The sequence below is a fragment of the Bos taurus genome, chromosome 11, assembly GCF_002263795.3.
Source record: "Bos taurus isolate L1 Dominette 01449 registration number 42190680 breed Hereford chromosome 11, ARS-UCD2.0, whole genome shotgun sequence".
NCBI classification, from domain to species: domain Eukaryota; kingdom Metazoa; phylum Chordata; class Mammalia; order Artiodactyla; family Bovidae; genus Bos; species Bos taurus.
Window position 1 is genome coordinate 28,991,294 of NC_037338.1, and position 16,183 is coordinate 29,007,476.

The window sequence follows — 16,183 nt, forward strand, 5'->3', positions numbered from 1 at the left end:
GCGGGCGGGGCGCGGGGCTCTGGAGCCCGCAGGCGGGCGGGCGGGCGGGGGCGCGAGGCTGGCTGCCCGCAATCGGGGGAGGCGCCTGGGCCCGCCCTCCTCTGGGGCCCAGCGGGGAGGGGGCCCCTGCCCGGCGCGGGGCGGGGTGAGCCGCCTGGCCCCTCCCCTCCGCTGCCCTCCCCAAAGTTGCCGTCTCCCCCGGGGCCGGCCAGTCTTATGATCCAGTGGATCCTCCTGGGGAGGCTGGGCCGGGGAGAGGGCGCGGGCGCCGAACGGCGGGGGCAGCGGGCGGGCGCGGAGACCGGGGCCCGGGCGGGGATCCGGGCAGCGACCGAGGCGGCGGCAGCGCCCCGGGCCCGTCGCCCCCTCCCCTTGGGCCGGGGGAGCCGCTGCATGGGGCCGGGGGGTCGGCCCTGCTGCGCTGAGCGGCGGCGGCGGCGGACCCCCCAGGCGGGCTGGGGCTAAGCCCGGGGCCGGGGCGGGGGCTCCGGGGGGACCATGCCCGGAGGCCGGCCGGCCGCAGCATGGCTCACGGGCCCGGCGCGCTGATGCTCAAGTGCGTGGTGGTCGGTGACGGGGCGGTGGGCAAGACGTGCCTACTCATGAGCTATGCCAACGACGCCTTCCCGGAGGAGTACGTGCCCACCGTCTTCGACCACTACGCAGGTAAGCTTCGGAAGTGCTGACTAAGGGGCAGCTCCCCAGGCCGGGAACTTTGGAGCAACTTTGGATGAGCCCCCTCGCCGCCTCCCCTGCGCGCGCTCCCCGCCCCTCCCCCGCCGCGCCCTCCACTGGGCGCCCGGCCCCACCCCCAGGCTATCCCTCGGGCAGCCCCCTTGCCAGCTGGACCTACTCCTCTTCCCACCCCGCCCCCCCCAATCCTGGAGCCCAGTCCCGCGTCCCGCGTCGGGGCTCCCGGCACTTCCCAACCCCCTCGGTGCTCCGGGCCGACCTCCTTGACCTTCCTACAGTCGCCTTCCCAACAGTCAAACCCCGAGGGGGAAACGTGGCTACGGGACTCGGGAGAAGGGAGTGGGCAGCTGGGGGCCACTTCATCCCAGCCTCACCCCCACTTCACTGTGAGCCTGGGAAAAGGAGTGGCATCTCCCTGGGAGCTCCCGCCTGCGAGCGCTGGTTTGGGAGGGGAGGGTCCTGGTGGGGAACAGAATTGCCCGAGTCTAGGTAATTGAGCTTCTCTCCCCGCCCCCACTTCTGCCCTTGCAGTCAGCGTCACCGTGGGGGGCAAGCAGTACCTCCTGGGACTCTATGACACAGCGGGACAGGTGAGTGTCTTGGCCCTGGCCAACACCCCCCTTCCTTTCCCCAATTTAGGATGATCGCGAAGAGCCTTTAGAAACTGAGGTGTCTAGGAGCGAGGGTGTGTCTGCGAGGGGTCCCTCTGGATCGAGTATTTCTTTGAGTCAGCACATTGGGAAAAAGATAAAACCTCAGCAACAAAGGCAGACCAGCCCACCCCATGTGAACCCCTGGGCTGAAAGTTTTTGCCTGTGTGTGCCTCCTGTGTGGTGCCTGGTGTGTGGGTCCCAACTCCTGTTGCAAAGTGGCAGCAGCCAATCCTGAAGCGCCCTTATTTTTAGTTGCAGATGACCAGGTCTCCCCTCACAGCCTTTGTCTGGTCCCTCATTGGTGAGTGGTCTGCCTGCCCGAGGAGCCTGATTGGTGGGAAATGGCATCATCTAATATGATGGGAAGGCATTTGGTCCTGGTTATGTTTATTACAACATCATTGCACTCTGGGACTCAAGTCCCTGGAAACGTAATTTGTGGTGTTACTGAGGACCACAGGGAAAAAAAGAAAAGAAACAACAACCATCCAGCCACTCCCTGGGTCAGGGAGAGGAAGGAAGGGTTAGGAGTTCAGCCTGAACCTGGGAGGAAGAGCTTTTGTTGTTGTTCCCTAGGAAGGCCAGGTGACTTTGTCTGGGTTTTCTTTGCTAGAGATCACTGTGCAGAAAGGAAATGCACCCTCCTCCTGTCAGTCTCTAACCATTATTGGCAAAGTAGAGGTGGCTTCTGAAGGATTGAAGTCTCCTTTCTGACTCTGTCCCAGCTCCACCCTTTTCCCAAACCCACTTTTGCTGTGGGCCTAAGATGTGTGATGAAGTTTTGCAAAATCCAGCCCTGTGATTAGACCTGAAAATTCAGATGGAAGTTTCTATGTGTCATCCTGACTTGAGTTCTTCAGGACGAGTGGGCGGTTGAGGGCCTTAGAGAGAGTCTGTAGGGAATACCCAACAGCGCAGCTTCCTTATGCGTAAGATGGGGCGTAAAAAATTCAGACCGTTCCCCTGGGCGTATATTGTATGCTAGATGCTTAACGTTGAGTCTGGCACATACTTGGTCAATAAAGAGGAGGTTTTCTTTGTAACTCATCTAGATCTGGGTTTCAGAATTGTAGTATCAGGTTAGATTCTGGAAAAGGTCTTCTTGGGGGGCACCTCAATGTGACCTCTGGTTTCTGTACTGTGAAGTTAATGGAGCCTCTGAGAGAGACTGTTAGAATAGACTCTATAGAGTAGTCTCAAAAGAGAGACTGTTGGCAGAGAGAGGTGCCTAAGGCCACCCCCTCTCACCAAACTGACCCAGGTCAGTATAACCGGTTCTTTTTAATTTTTTTTTTTTTTTTTTGATGTGGACGACTTTTAAAGTCTCTATTGAATTTGTTACAATATTGCTCTGTTTTATATTTTGTTTTTTTGCCTGGAGGCATATGGGATCTTAGCTCCTGATCAGAGATAGAACCTGCACTCCCTGCATTGGATGGCAAAGTCTTAACCTCTGGACCACTGGGGAAGTCCCAGTATAACCAGTTCTTAGTTTTCCAGGGCCGCTTTTCATTACCTGCCTTGTAGCTACTCCTTCTGTCATGGACGGCAAGAGGCAGAACCCATTCAATCAAATAAGACCAATATTTAAGAAGTACAGCTGGTAAACAACAGGTTGAAATTATTGGTTGAAAGGAGAGAGGTTTTTAAGGATTGTCTCTAATTTTAACTTCTCTACTAGTGCCTCTTCCCTTTTCTTTGTTACTTGTCACCATGACTGTTTTTTGACCACAAGCCCTGTTCAACAGGACGTGTATCTGTCAGAGCTGTTCTGTGCACATTCAAATGTGACTAATATTTGCTGACTTTCTTCTATCGTACATATCAGGCCAGGGTCATCCACATGCAAATATTATATCTTCTCCACTAAACAACCCCATGAGATAGGTAATCCACTATCTTTGCAGATGAGGAAAGGGGCCTAAAGAAGCTAGGTCGCTGATCTAAGGTCACACAACTGCTGAAGGGTGTTGCTGGGGTTAGGACATGGGTCTGAATCTGCCCTAGTTAGAGGTGGTTATATACACACAGGAAGCCATGGGAGGTGCTGAGATACCACCTGGGTTGATTGGGTTGCTTGTATGTCTCTAGACATGGTCCCTGGAATCTTCACAGCTATTCTCTGTTTGGGGGTTATATGCCAGTCCTGTAGAGGAAAGAACCCAGGTCCAAAGAGTCAACTGCTCTGTCCAGTGGAGATTGTAAGCTGTATACCTAGTGGGATCAACCTATTAGTGATTAAAGTTTACTGTTTTTACCCATCGGTGGATCACCTATTCTGTTGACCAAGAGGTGGACTAGGTCCCCTTGGTGTTTCTTCCAGTGTCTAAGACTTTTCTTGGCAATAGTTCATCTTTCAGCATCCAAGCATTTATTACTAATAAGCAGTCTTAGCGACATAATCCTCAATGAGATTAAATGAGTGCCCACTTTGTACCTGTGTGTGTCTGTGCTCAGGCTCTTCAGTCATATCCCACTCTTTGCAACTCTATGATACCTAGCCCTGCAATAAGCACCTGGGGGCTACAAAGAATAAATTTAAGAGAGGGATCTGCCATGGCCAATGACAGCATAAGTGAAAGTGTTTGAATTAGATGCCATGTGTGTTATATAGGAGGTACTTGTGTTATACTTGGACATTAAGGCCTCATGCCTTTATGAATTGATATCAGGTTAATCTTACAGTAATAATAGTGATCAAGAAACACATATACATATATAGAGAAATTTTAAAGTCTAATGGGCACCAGAAAAAAGCCCATGGGCTTTGGAACCAAATTAGCGTGGGCCCAGATCTCTACTTGGCTGAACTGTTCTTGTGATTCTTACCACATTATTAACCTTCTTTGTGATCTAGTAAGAATGTAGATAATTAAAATCTGCACTGCAGTGTTGTAGGCCAACTTAAATTGTTTAATGTGTAGAAAAGCAGCTGACACTGTCCTTCATTCATAATAGTAGATGTGTAATAAATATTTGGAGAAATTACTGTGCTCCACTGTGGGCAGTTTTGTGGGGTGAAGGGGTCGCAGGTGGAAGAGGGCAGCATGTTATACTTGGAGTTGATAGAAATTCCACTAGGATGCCAGATCCTAGAGCCTTTTGAGTTGGCCATGGTGCCAACTTTGTCCTTCAGAATTCCCACAGTCCCCATCACATGTACCCCATGGGTACATGGACACAGTTGAATGCTCCCTTCTCTAAATGCCCTGTTGTGTCAGATGGTTTTCCTTTCTCGATCAGAACCTACATCCCCAATGATAGAACTCTTAGCAAAATGAAGAGTTCAGTGTAGAATTTGAGAACCAAGTGGGATATGTAGGTTTCAGTTGATGCTACTTTAGGAGGTAGGTTGGGATGGAGAAGGAACTCAGCACTTTCAGATGTTCACTTGGGGTACTTCCCTGGTGGTTCAGTGGTTTGGATTCTGCACTTCCAATGCAGGGGGCCCAGGTTTGATCCCTGGTTGAGGAACTAAGATCCTACCTGAGGCCAGAAAAAAATATAAAAAGTTTTGAAAAATAAAGTATGCTGTTCACTTGTATACTTGGGTGCTCTCTGTATTTGAGTCATAGCAACAGCACCTTCCCCGGGTTGGTTGGGACTCCTAGTCTGGGCACCTACTCTTGGGTTCCCTCTTAAAAAAAAATTATTAATTTTTATTTTTTAGCTGCCCTGTTTGGCATGTGGGATCTTGGTTCTCCAACCAGGGATCGAACCTAAGCCCTCTGCATTGGCAGCATGGAGTCCTAACCACTGGAACACCAGGGAAGTCCCATTGGGTCCCCTCTTTGACCCCAGTCGAGTTCAAAGCCATGTAACAATTGCCCAATTTATATATTAAAGAACATATTAGAACAATTCAAGAGGTGGCTGTAGCAGATGACCTCTTGCCTTCCAGAGCTGGCAGTTTCCCCCTTCACCTCTGCTGCTGGCAGGGAGAGAGAGAACGTGAGTGTGATGGGCAGTGTTAGTCTGGTCACACGCTCTGCCTGGGCACATCCCTCAATACCACCAGTGTTAGGCCAAAGGGAAGCCCCCCTCTCTGGGCCAAGACCCTGGGTGGCCCAGGAGCAGGCCCAATATTTTACTGCCAAGCTTTTCAGAGTGGAAGTTGAGGACACTCCCTCCTCCTCCCTGGGGCCTGCTGGAGGGTCTGGCTTCTGGCCTGGGCCTCTGCAGTGCTTCTCCTTTCTTGCCCAGCTTTCAGGGCTCTGAGGTCGGCTCTGCAGCCCCTCTGTCTGCTCACAGAGGGGCTAGAGGGTGAGATTTTTCCCTCCTGCCTCTGTACAGGGAGCTTGGGGGAAGTGGAAAGGGCTCTGGCAGATGAGCTGGTGGGAGCTGCCTGGCAAGCTGCTCTCCAGCACCCGGCTGATTTCTTAATCCTTGGCAGGAAGGCAGAACTTGATACCTTGAAGAGGGAAGGACAGACGCCCAGTTTATCCCAGGTCCCGGAATACCCACACTCAAGAGGGTGTGTGTTGGGGCTGAGTTTGGGTTCCCGAGAGTTCCAGATTTAGTCACTGCCTCAGTGCGTACACATCCATATGTGTGCTTTGGGGTGTACTGTTGCTATATGTGTTAACTTGAACACACACAAGTTCAAGGATGCATACAGGAGAGCTATAAATACCTTAGCTCAGGTGTCCCCGGGGGTTGGATCAGGGACAGGCAAGGTCTGTTTCTTTCTTGTCGTAACCCAGAAGCTGTGGCTCCCTTGCAAGCCCTCTGGGTGCCCAGGAAAGCACTTCCCTTCCAGAAGGGAATCTCCAGGGCCGGCAGCCTGGGAATGCCCCGCCTTCTGGAATGCCCCGCCTTCAGTGTTTCCTTGGGCAGCACCCAAGGGCCCAGGGTCACGGGAAGGGGGAGGGGAAAGCCCAGGGAATCGCCTCTCATGGAACAGCTCCTGCCTTCAGGCCAGCATCCTCAAGAAACCTTCTGAGGTGGACTCTTCCCTGCTGAGGGAGTTGAGGGAGTGTGCTTGTGAAAACCAGACCCAGAGAAAGGTTTTCCTTAGTTTGGAGGGGTCTGTGGGGAAGATCAGTGGGACTCAGGAAGTGCCTACTCTCGTCACCAGGCCTCCAGGTCCCTGTACCCCCTCACTCGTCCTGAGGGGCCAGGGAGCAGAGTTTGAGAGGAGCGGCAGTGTCCCTTTCAGACATCAGCCGCAACAGGTGAGATGCTGGCACTGAGCACCCTGGTTTCCCTTAGTAACCTACTGTAGATTTGTCATCTCTGCATTTTGCTAACCTTTTTAGAAGCTATTTATATCTCTAGCCTGCACTGCATCATAGGGGATGCTGGTTTCCACCTCCGTCTGGGGAAGGTGGATGGCCTTTTTTGGCTCCAAAGCCTTTGCGGTGGCCAAAGGTCCTGTGTCCCCTGGCTTGGGACTCTGATACGGGTTTGGGATGTGGTCCTCTGATCCATCTGGCTTCACTTCTGTCATGATTCTCTTGAAGTTTGGTGACATTTACGCTCTGGGAACCAAAGCTCCGCAGCAGGTGTATCAGGAATGGTGTTACAGGTGTGCCCAAATAGCATCCGCTCGGCTCTGGGGGGGCGGGGCAGTGTGCAGCCTCCAGGGAGCTGAGCAGATGCGGTCCTTTCTCTGTGTGCCAGGATGTGAAAAAGGTGGGAAGCACTGCTTTAAAGCTCAGGGGTCGGAGGCCTTATGGGGAGCTGGGTGTTTGCGGTTTTGTTGTGGAATTTGGGGTTTCAAGAGATGAGCCCTAATGGTATTAAAACAACACAAAACAGAGCCACTCTCCATGGGGCTATCAGTTTCTAGCAATGACACATGTGTTGGCAGCAGCTGGTACTACTGAGAGGCCTCAGATACAGAATAGCAATATACAAGGAGGAGGAAAGAGAGGCTGTTACAAAGAAGCTAAGCCCAAGACCACACATGTCTTTAAAATTTGTGCGCCTCAGCTGAATTTCTTTTCGGTCAGAGGGCTTGGTTTTGCCCTAATTTGGCATGCTTGGGTCAAGGAGCAGCTTTCCTTGCCCTCAGCAGTTTGCTGTTCCTCTTTTAGTTTCTGGCAGACAGCTGCTTTGCACGAGGAAGCGAGGGGAGACCCAGCCAGGGAGGCTGCGCACGGTGGCAGGCTGGCCGTGGCAGGCTGGCCGTGGCGAGCCGTCAGAGCCCTTCCCCGGGTCTCCCAGCCCTCCTGAGTTCAGTCCTTCCAGATCTGCTGCCTGTAGGTCTGGCTCCATTCCCTCTAAGCTCTGTGAGGACAGGCAACTGTATTTCTTTTTCTCCACCACGTTTCCAGCTCGTAGCCCCGTGTCTGGTGCGTGGTAAGCCTCCAATGAATATTTCTTAAATTGAGTTGATTCCCATTTGGCTGTCAACCCATTTCTGCTAAAAGCTTAACCAAAGACTAGGGTTATTGCTCTTAAATAAGAGCTTCTGGCATACCCCCTTTCTTGGGAAAAAAAGCTTTTTAAATTTAGTAGGAGTCTCTCAAGTTTCAAAGGAGTGACAGGCATGTAGGTAAGCAGCAGGCCAACAGTGTTATCCCCTCTTTCGGACCCTGGGGGCCTTTAGTATCACCTGTGGGTCTGTCCCCCAATGCCGTCTCAAGCATCTTTCCTGAGGCTTCGCAGTCTCAAATCCCCTGGGGAGGAGGCGGCTTGGCAGTAAATGTATGGGTATTGAATTGTCTGGAACATCTTTGAATCCTGCTCCTCCTCTCTCTGTGAGAGCGTCAGGCAGCCCAGCTTCTTCCCTCCCTATAAAGTGGGGAGATAATGGCCACCTTGCAGGGTTCCATCAGGATTAGAGATGGTCCCAAATGGCCTGGCACTCAGTCTGTGACGATGGTCCAGGCCAGCTTTGGGGGTTTTACCCCAGTTCAGTTCAGCTGATGTTGATTCAGGGCTGGCTCTGTGTGTCAGTCGTCTGGGGGAGGAGAAAAGGGGGATCAGATGGCATAAAGGTCCACCTATGCAATAGGGAACACTCCACGTGTGAAACCAAGTGCCACATGGTCCCAGCTGAGAGGAGGTGGTCCAGACAAGCTTTTGGAAGTTGTTGGCTTGCAGGAAGAGATAGAAGGCGGCACAATAGGCTGGTTACAATGGTGGGCCCCCACATTGGACTGCCAGGATCCACTTCTCAACAAGGGTCTTGACCTCTCAAAACCTCAGTTTCCTTATCTGTAAAATGGGGATTATTAAATCAGAGCTTTCCAGCTGCCAAGTAAGGGATTTTTCTCAGCCTCAAGGCAGCTGGGTGGGGCCTAGGATGGACAGCCCTGGGCTCAAGTTGTCCCTTCCAGCTCAATCAGCCTGACCTCAGTCACTTACCCCAGGGCCCCTCTACCCCACCCACTGTGTGCTGAACATATATCTCTTTTCTGTCCTGTGGAGTGAAAGCTTGAGAAGCAATGGACTAAATGAGGTGACACAGGCAGAGGTGCACGGAGAACTGATATTCTGGATAGAGAGGAAGAGCATGGAGTGCAGGCATGGGGTGTCCCAAATGTGTCTTTTTATGGTACCCCAGATCCCTGCTCTCAGTGTCAACATGTGGAGTAGGGATGAGTACTAAATTATGGAGTTTTTCACCTGGTAAGCGACAGCTTAGTAATTAGAGAGATATTAATCTGGTGCTGCGTTGCTTGTTGATTTTAATAGAAAGAGCAGAACATGGGGGAAGGGCCTGCTCTTTCATTTCAAGTGACTAAGTAGAGGCCTAGCCACCTCTTGTCCCCATCCCCACACAAGCCAGCCCTTTCCAGACTGAGGGTGGACTCTGGGCTTCAATAATGACACCCTTGTCATTGAATGGTATTCTTACAGGGTACAAAGCATGCTTCATGTCATGCCTCCATGAGGCCTCTCACCTGCTCTGTGAGTGAAGAAAGCCGGTTGCCACTGTCTCCTGTGCAGGGTCAGGGAAGTTAAGTAACTTGTTCATACCATAACAGCTGATAAAAGGCAAAACGAAAGTTGCGGGCCAGACCGCCCAACTCCAAGGCCTGGGTTCTTCATGTTAAATCGCTCACGTGAATCAGCTCGACGGTGTTATATGTCTCCTCTACATCATGTACACTCCGTTGCGATTTCATTTAACAGTGTATTCCAGGCCTGTTGCTTTTCTGGTTGAAAGAGTGGGTGGGATGGTATCTATAGTTGGGACACCAGGGGCTGCTGCTGAAATGGCCCTTAAGGAGACCCCCGCCACACCCCCACCTGGGAGATTAAGGGCGTTTTCTTCATGTGTTCATTAACTTCCATTCTTGCTGAAAGAGGCCGTCCCTTGTGTGGTAGCGGAGGCTGCACTGCCAGTGAGGCTGTGGAAGAAGCTTCGTGCCGGTGCCTGTGTCGCTTCTTCCCGGGAAGGAGGACCGGGCTGTGCTTGGGCCCCCTTTGTGTTGCCACCCCCGCTTGCCTGCCAGCCCTGACTTGACTGGAGTACGTGTGCAGCGGCAACTGGGCAGGGCCGTGACAGCCAGCAAATGGCAGGTGTCTTTTCCATCCCATAGGGGCTGCCCCAGGCTTTTCTCTTCTCCCTTTAGGGGTTTTCTTATTTAGGTAAAAATTGCTGTTTTCAACCTGTTTGTCCCTCTTCCATTGGGTATGCCCTGGATGTGCTCCCTCTGCCACCCGCGCCTCATTTTGCCTGCCTTCCTGAGTATCCCGTTGGCACCACCTCAGCTCCCACATCCCACAACCTGGGCTGCATCCCGCCACTGAGGCTGCCAGGACTGGATGAAAACATTCATTCACTCAGTCAGCAAACATTCCTTGAGCACCAGTCTGGGCCACCGGTACCTGTGCCAGGGGCGGGGCTTACAAGACAGGTCAGGCCCTGCCGCTAGAAGCTCACAGTTCAGCACAAGGGGCAAGGGAGTAGGTGCCTGTTCATCAGGGGGCGCAGAGGGGGCTGGGTTCTGTCCTTCCCAAGCAATGAACTGCTCCTAAGAGCTAAGCTGCCTAGGATTCTCCAGGTCGATTTTAGGTGAAGAAAGTGCCAGGTTGGATTCTTACATGTACTCAATGCTCAGCAAGGGTTTGAATTACTATGTGCGTGCATGCCAAGTTGCTTCAGTCGTGTCCGACTCTTTGCAACCCTAGGGACTATAGCCGCCAGGCTCCTCTGTCCATGGGATTCTCCAGGCAAGAATACTGGAGTGGGTTGCCACACCCTCCTCCAGGGGATCTTTCTGACCCAGGGATCAAACCCAAATCTCTTACGTCTCCTGCGTTGGCAGGTGGGTTCTTTATCACTAGCGCCACTTGGGAACGCCTTGAATTAAACTACACTGATTCTCAAATGTGGTCCTCGAGCCAACATGTGTCTCCTGAGAATTTGTTTAGGCATCCAGACTCAGGCTTCAACCCAGACCTCCTGAATCAGAAAATCCGGGACAACTCTGGTATAACAGGCCCTCCAGGTCATTCGGATACAACTGAAGTATCAGAGCCACCATTAATGAATAACTGTGAACGTCATGTATCTCCTCATAGCAAGCCACCTCCTCTCCCCCAACACTTGTGTATACACACACACACACACACACGTGCTGTATACCTGCTCTACTTACACATTGTCTCCAGAGTGCAGTACATAGCTTACTCATCTTTTAACCCCTATCCATCCAAACACGCCTACATACACCCTCATCTCTAGTTCTTTACATGCAGTTGGGACGCTCTGTATATGTTGGAATGAATTGAATCATTCAGGCAGTGGTGCCGCCTTCCTCACTTGTCTGGTGGAGATGGGGCCGAGGCAATATCAGCAGCAGAAAACGGAAGCAGAACTTCTTAAGCTGCCCTTGGCTCCAGTGGTCTGCTGTCTGGCCCAGGGTGTGGACACAGTAGGTTCCATGAGTATACTTTGATGAAACCCAAGTGTCAAGCCATGTTCTCCCCTGTACTGTAAGCAGCCAGACAGATTTGAGGCTCAGGCCCTGCTGTGTTCACTGTAGCTGAGGTTAGCACTCTGGGAGGTGACAGGCCCGCCCCTGAGGACAATGCTGGTTCAGTTTGTGCTAAATCAGTTACAAAGCAACAGGTAGCATGACATCCTTTTGTGTTGAAACTCCCCAGGCAGGTCACTGGGACAGGCCATTGCTCAGACACTCTTCTCAGCTGTAATTACTTTTCGGGCTGACCATGGCTGTCTGTGTAAGTGTCCTCCTCTTCCATTCCCCTTCCCTTCCCCCACTTTTGAATTCCTCCTTCATTCCTTTCTTTCTTCCTTCTTTTTTTCTCTCTTGCTCTTTCTTTTTTTCAGAACTTGTTCCAGTGTAGAAAGCCCATCCTCTTTCAAATGAGCTAATGGTTGGGATTATAAATGAGTTGGCTCAAGTGTGCCCCGTGTAAGAGCTGCCACTGAGGGAAAGCATTTAATTCTTATTGTCCAGCTTGATTAAAATTCCATTTACCCCAGCCTAATTTTCAAAGAGCTGTCCTTCCCAGTTAGCTGATGAAGGGTTCCTAATTAAGGTGTTTCTCGTGGCCTCCCTGGCCCTGGAGGAATGGGGAAGGGCTGGAGGTGAGAGGGTTTCTTGCGGTCTCTAGACAGGGGCCTTGTCCAGCAGGAGGGAATTTCTGGGCTTTATCCAGTCTGCAGAAAGTGAGAAGGTCCTCTGAGTCCCAGGCATCCCATGAGCTCCTCCTCTGAGGCTCCAGCCCTCTTAAGGATTGAACTCCTTCTTTGCATTTCAGCTGAGAAAATCATCTATAGGCTCTAGTCTAGCATTTCATTTTATTCTTGTGTAAATCTTTACTCAGCCCCCAGATTGTAAGCCCTGGGAATAGGGAGGAGCAGGCTGCAAGTGGCAGGTACACTCAGCACAGCTCACAACCAGGTGTGTGTTGGATTTAGGGGATTATCAGAAAGATAATCATGGAGAGTACTTTTCCCATGACTTTACACCTCCTCCATCAGCTCATTTTAAAGGGGATTCTGATCTGTCTGGATGTTATTGAAGTTCTTTAAAATCAGGTTATAGGAGGTCATTGTAAGGTGTCCACTGAAGCACAGTAAAACTCATTTCTTAACTCATGGATGCCATTAGCAGAAAGGCTTCCAGGCCTATTTGGATAAAATACAAGACACGATGTATGCTGTCCTCCAGCAAGTCTGGATCTCTAGGATCCCTTAAGTGTGTTTTATGTTAGGTGTTCCTCTGTTAAAAGCAGGGGGTTGGTGGGGAGCCCAGACATCCTGCTGCTGGGTCAGGCATTGTGGAAGCATCAGTCTAGGGAAGCTGGTATTATGAACAAAGCGATTCCTCAGAAGTTTCCCGTGGGCCAGACTGCTTGATGTATAAGTTTACTCCTCTTTCCTTTTTAAAAGTTGAGGTATTATTCATATTCAGCAGGTTCTGTATATTCACAAAGTTGAATCACCACTATTTAATTCCAGAACACATTCTCATCATTCCCCAAAGAAACCCTGTACCTACTAATACTCTCCATTCTCCTCTCCCCCTAGCTTTTAGCAACCACTAATCTGCTTTTTGTCCCTGCGGATTTGCCTGTACTGGCCATTTCATACAAGTGGAATCATACAATATGTAACCCTGTGTCTGGTTTCTTTCCCTTAGCATCATGTTCTTAAAGTTCACTCATGTTGTGGAGTATACCCGTACGTCATTTCTTTTTGTGGCTGAATAACCTTTGCCTGTCCTTTTTATTCGTTTATGTCAGTCTTCATTACATGAACATTCTGCCTGAACCCCAGAAACCGCTTTCTGAAGTCCTGCTGGTCACGTACTCTGGTGCAGTCTTCACCCCAGCCTGCAGAAGGGGTCGGGGCTGGTCGCCCTCTACTCTCAGTGTTCCAGTTCTCCTGCTGCCTGTGTTCATAATCCTCCCCCACCTCCCACCATCCACACCCTTAGGTACATGAGTATCTGTTAAATATAGGTGACATGAGGAACACAAAGATCCATCCTCTGTAGGAGCTTAGAATCTATTGCGAAGAGAAGATGTATACTATGAAAGTGAAAGTGAAAGTCGCTCAGTCGTGTCCCACTATGCAGTCCATGGAATTCTCCAGGCCAGAATACTGGAGTGGGTAGCCTTTCCCTTCTCCAGGGGATCTTCCCAACCAAAGGATGGAACCCAGGTCTCGGCATTGCAGGTGGATTCTTTACCACCTGAGCCACCAGGGAAGTCCATATGACAAAATGAAAGCAGAAAATGGGATGTGCCAAGAAAAGGTAGGAGTGTGAGGAGTGTCATAGAGGTGCCTGGCTGCCATGCTGCTTGCCTGGAGCCTCCCAGAGAGCTCAGCCCTCAGTGGGGCCATTGAGACTTATAGAAACCTGATTTCACTGAGGCATTCACACATCATCAGGTCCATGGGTCTGATTTGTGTTAATTCATACAGATCCAGATACAAACAAGGCTGTGGAGGGATTAACTTACCATGTGGTCTCATTGGAAAAATGGACACAAGCCATAAACCAGTAGCTCATAAGGAAGAAAAGCCAATAGCCAATGGACACACAATATGCAGAGATATGAAAATAAAAACTTTTTTCACTTATCAAATTGAACATGAGAAAAATTGATATTCAGAAGTCAGGGAAGAGGATGCTTTATGTACTGAACTGTATCAGTTCAGTAAAAACTGATACAGTCCATTTGGAAGTTAATTTGGCAAAGATAGTTACATTTTCAATGATCCATTTCTATGAATTTATGCCAGGGAAACATTCAGTGTACACAAAGATTTACGTAAAATGATGTTATTCATAGTGATACTTATAACAGTGATAAATATAAACACATTAATGCATAGTAAAAAGGGATTTGTTAAATGATAGCATAGTGTGTATTAGAGTAATCACAGCCATTAAAAACTGCTTTGAGCAGATATTTAAAGATATATGAAAAGGCTGGTGGTATTTTAAGTGTGAAAAAGCAGGAATCAAAACTGTAGCATGATTACAACTTTGAAAAACATACATATGTATAATGTGTAAGAAAAAAATTGGTACAAAATTGTCAAAATGTTAATCTGTTGGCTCTAGGTAGTGATGGTGAATATTTTTAGAAATTTACTTCTTTATACTTTATTCTGTTTTCCTTCAATTTATAAAAAAAGGTTGCTTTGTTTTATTGAAGTTATATATACAAATGGCTTAAGTTTTAAAGAGTCAACAGTTCTATAAGATCCTGTTATGGAAAAACAAAAGATTCCTCTCCACTTCTCTGTAGAAAAGTCCTTCCACTCCCCCAAGGCAAGCACTTTCAATTCTTAGCAGTTTATTTTGGTAAAAGAAATCCTCTGTTGCCTTCACACTGTGAATGATGAGGCTTTAGCTCTCTTTCAGAGTATCTTCCACGTCCCATCCACCCATCCCCAGGAGCAACACGGTCATTTTCGTTTGATTATTGACCCATCGTTATATCCTTACTGCTGTGTTAGCACAGCTGAGCCATGTAATGTACTATAATTACTTTTCCTTCTTTGTGCTACTTTTTGTTTCCCTGGAATTACTAATTATTTTGCTTCTTCCCTTGCTAAGTTTTCATTGTATGTCTGTCTCATCCTGAACTTGCCTTTCCAGGCATTCCAGTGTATCAAGTCTTCTGTCCGTCTCTTCTGGGAGACTTTTGCCATGAGCCTGCTGTTCTGCTTCAGACTGGGCTAGTTGCCTCCAGCTGCTGCACAGCTGTCATCCTGGGATTTTCCTACGTCATTATTGGGATTCCCTTTGGCTCTATCTTATGTATTACATTCTTATTTTTACTTTTCTTATCTGCATAGTCTAGTTCCTCATTTTGGTAGAGCATCTATTTTATTAGTTTCCTGAGAAAAGGTGCGTTGTAGGCAAATTTTTTGTTGCCTGTGTGTTTGAATGTGTTTTTATTTCCATCATACTTGATTGACATTTTGAAAATAGATTAGAAATCATTTTTTTCTTCAGAACTTTAAAGGCATTACTCCATTGTCTTCCACTTTCAGTTTCTGCTGTCAGAAAGTCTGATCCCAATCTGGATCTGGATTCATTGTCAAGAACCTGGTTTTCCTCTCTGGAGTTTCACACTCATGGTCTTTGGGTTAGGGTCCAGCCAACTGTTGTGAGCCCTTTCACTCCAGAGATTCGTGTCCTTCTGTTCTGAGAAATTTTCCTGGTTTATTTCTTTGATTTCTTCACTTCCAGTTAATCTCTTCTGTTACACTAGAACTTCCAGGTTTTAGATATTGGAGCTTTGGGGTGGTTCTCTGAAAGTCGCTCAGTCGTGTCTGACTCTTTGTGACCCCATGGACTATACAGTCCATGGAATTCTCCAGGCCAAAATACTGGAGTGGGTAGCCTTTCCCTTCTCCAGGGGATCTTCCCAACCCAGGGATCGAACCCAGGTTTCCCGCGTTGCAAGTGGATTCTTTACCAGCTGAGTCACAATTGTCTTATATTTGCCCTTTCTGTGTCTTTTTGCTCTATTTTGGGAGAGTTCCTCAAGTTTACCCTTACTATTATTTGTTTGTTTAATGTCATTCTAGCAGAACCTTTTCCTGTTCTTTGGATGTGCCTTTCTTTTTTTCTTCAGCATTTTCTAAGTTTGGCTTGGCTTTCTTTTGGTTTGAGTATCTTCTCTAATTTCTCTGAGGGTATTTTTTTTTTTGTCTTTTTGAAAAAATTTATTTTAAATAAAGATGAATATTTTTAATGATAAAAGGTACAATTCACAAAGAAGATAGACATCCTAAACCATTAGACACCTTAACAACAAAGAGATAAAGTTACATAAAGCAAACACCAGAAGTCTCTGAGGATATTAATGATAGGTTTTTGAAATTTTTGTTTTCCCACAGTCTTTTGTTTTAGTCTCTGCCTTTTGTGGCAGTTTCTCAAGTG

General features: G+C 48.8%; 1 protein-coding gene and 1 non-coding gene across 2 annotated transcripts in view; both read left to right on the forward strand.

Annotated features, from left to right (window-relative positions):
• The first annotated feature begins 243 nt into the window (after positions 1–243).
• RHOQ (ras homolog family member Q) overlaps positions 244–16,183 on the forward strand; it is a 37,847-nt gene continuing 21,907 nt past the window's right edge. The window contains exons 1-2 of the mRNA NM_001205498.1: positions 244–666; positions 1,225–1,283. Coding sequence (NP_001192427.1) covers positions 525–666; positions 1,225–1,283 — 201 coding nt within the window. The 5' untranslated portion in view covers positions 244–524. The remainder of the gene's footprint in view (positions 667–1,224; positions 1,284–16,183) is intronic.
• TRNAG-UCC (transfer RNA glycine (anticodon UCC)) lies at positions 4,748–4,820 on the forward strand. Its single transcript has one exon. It is a non-coding gene; the product is annotated as a tRNA-Gly (tRNA).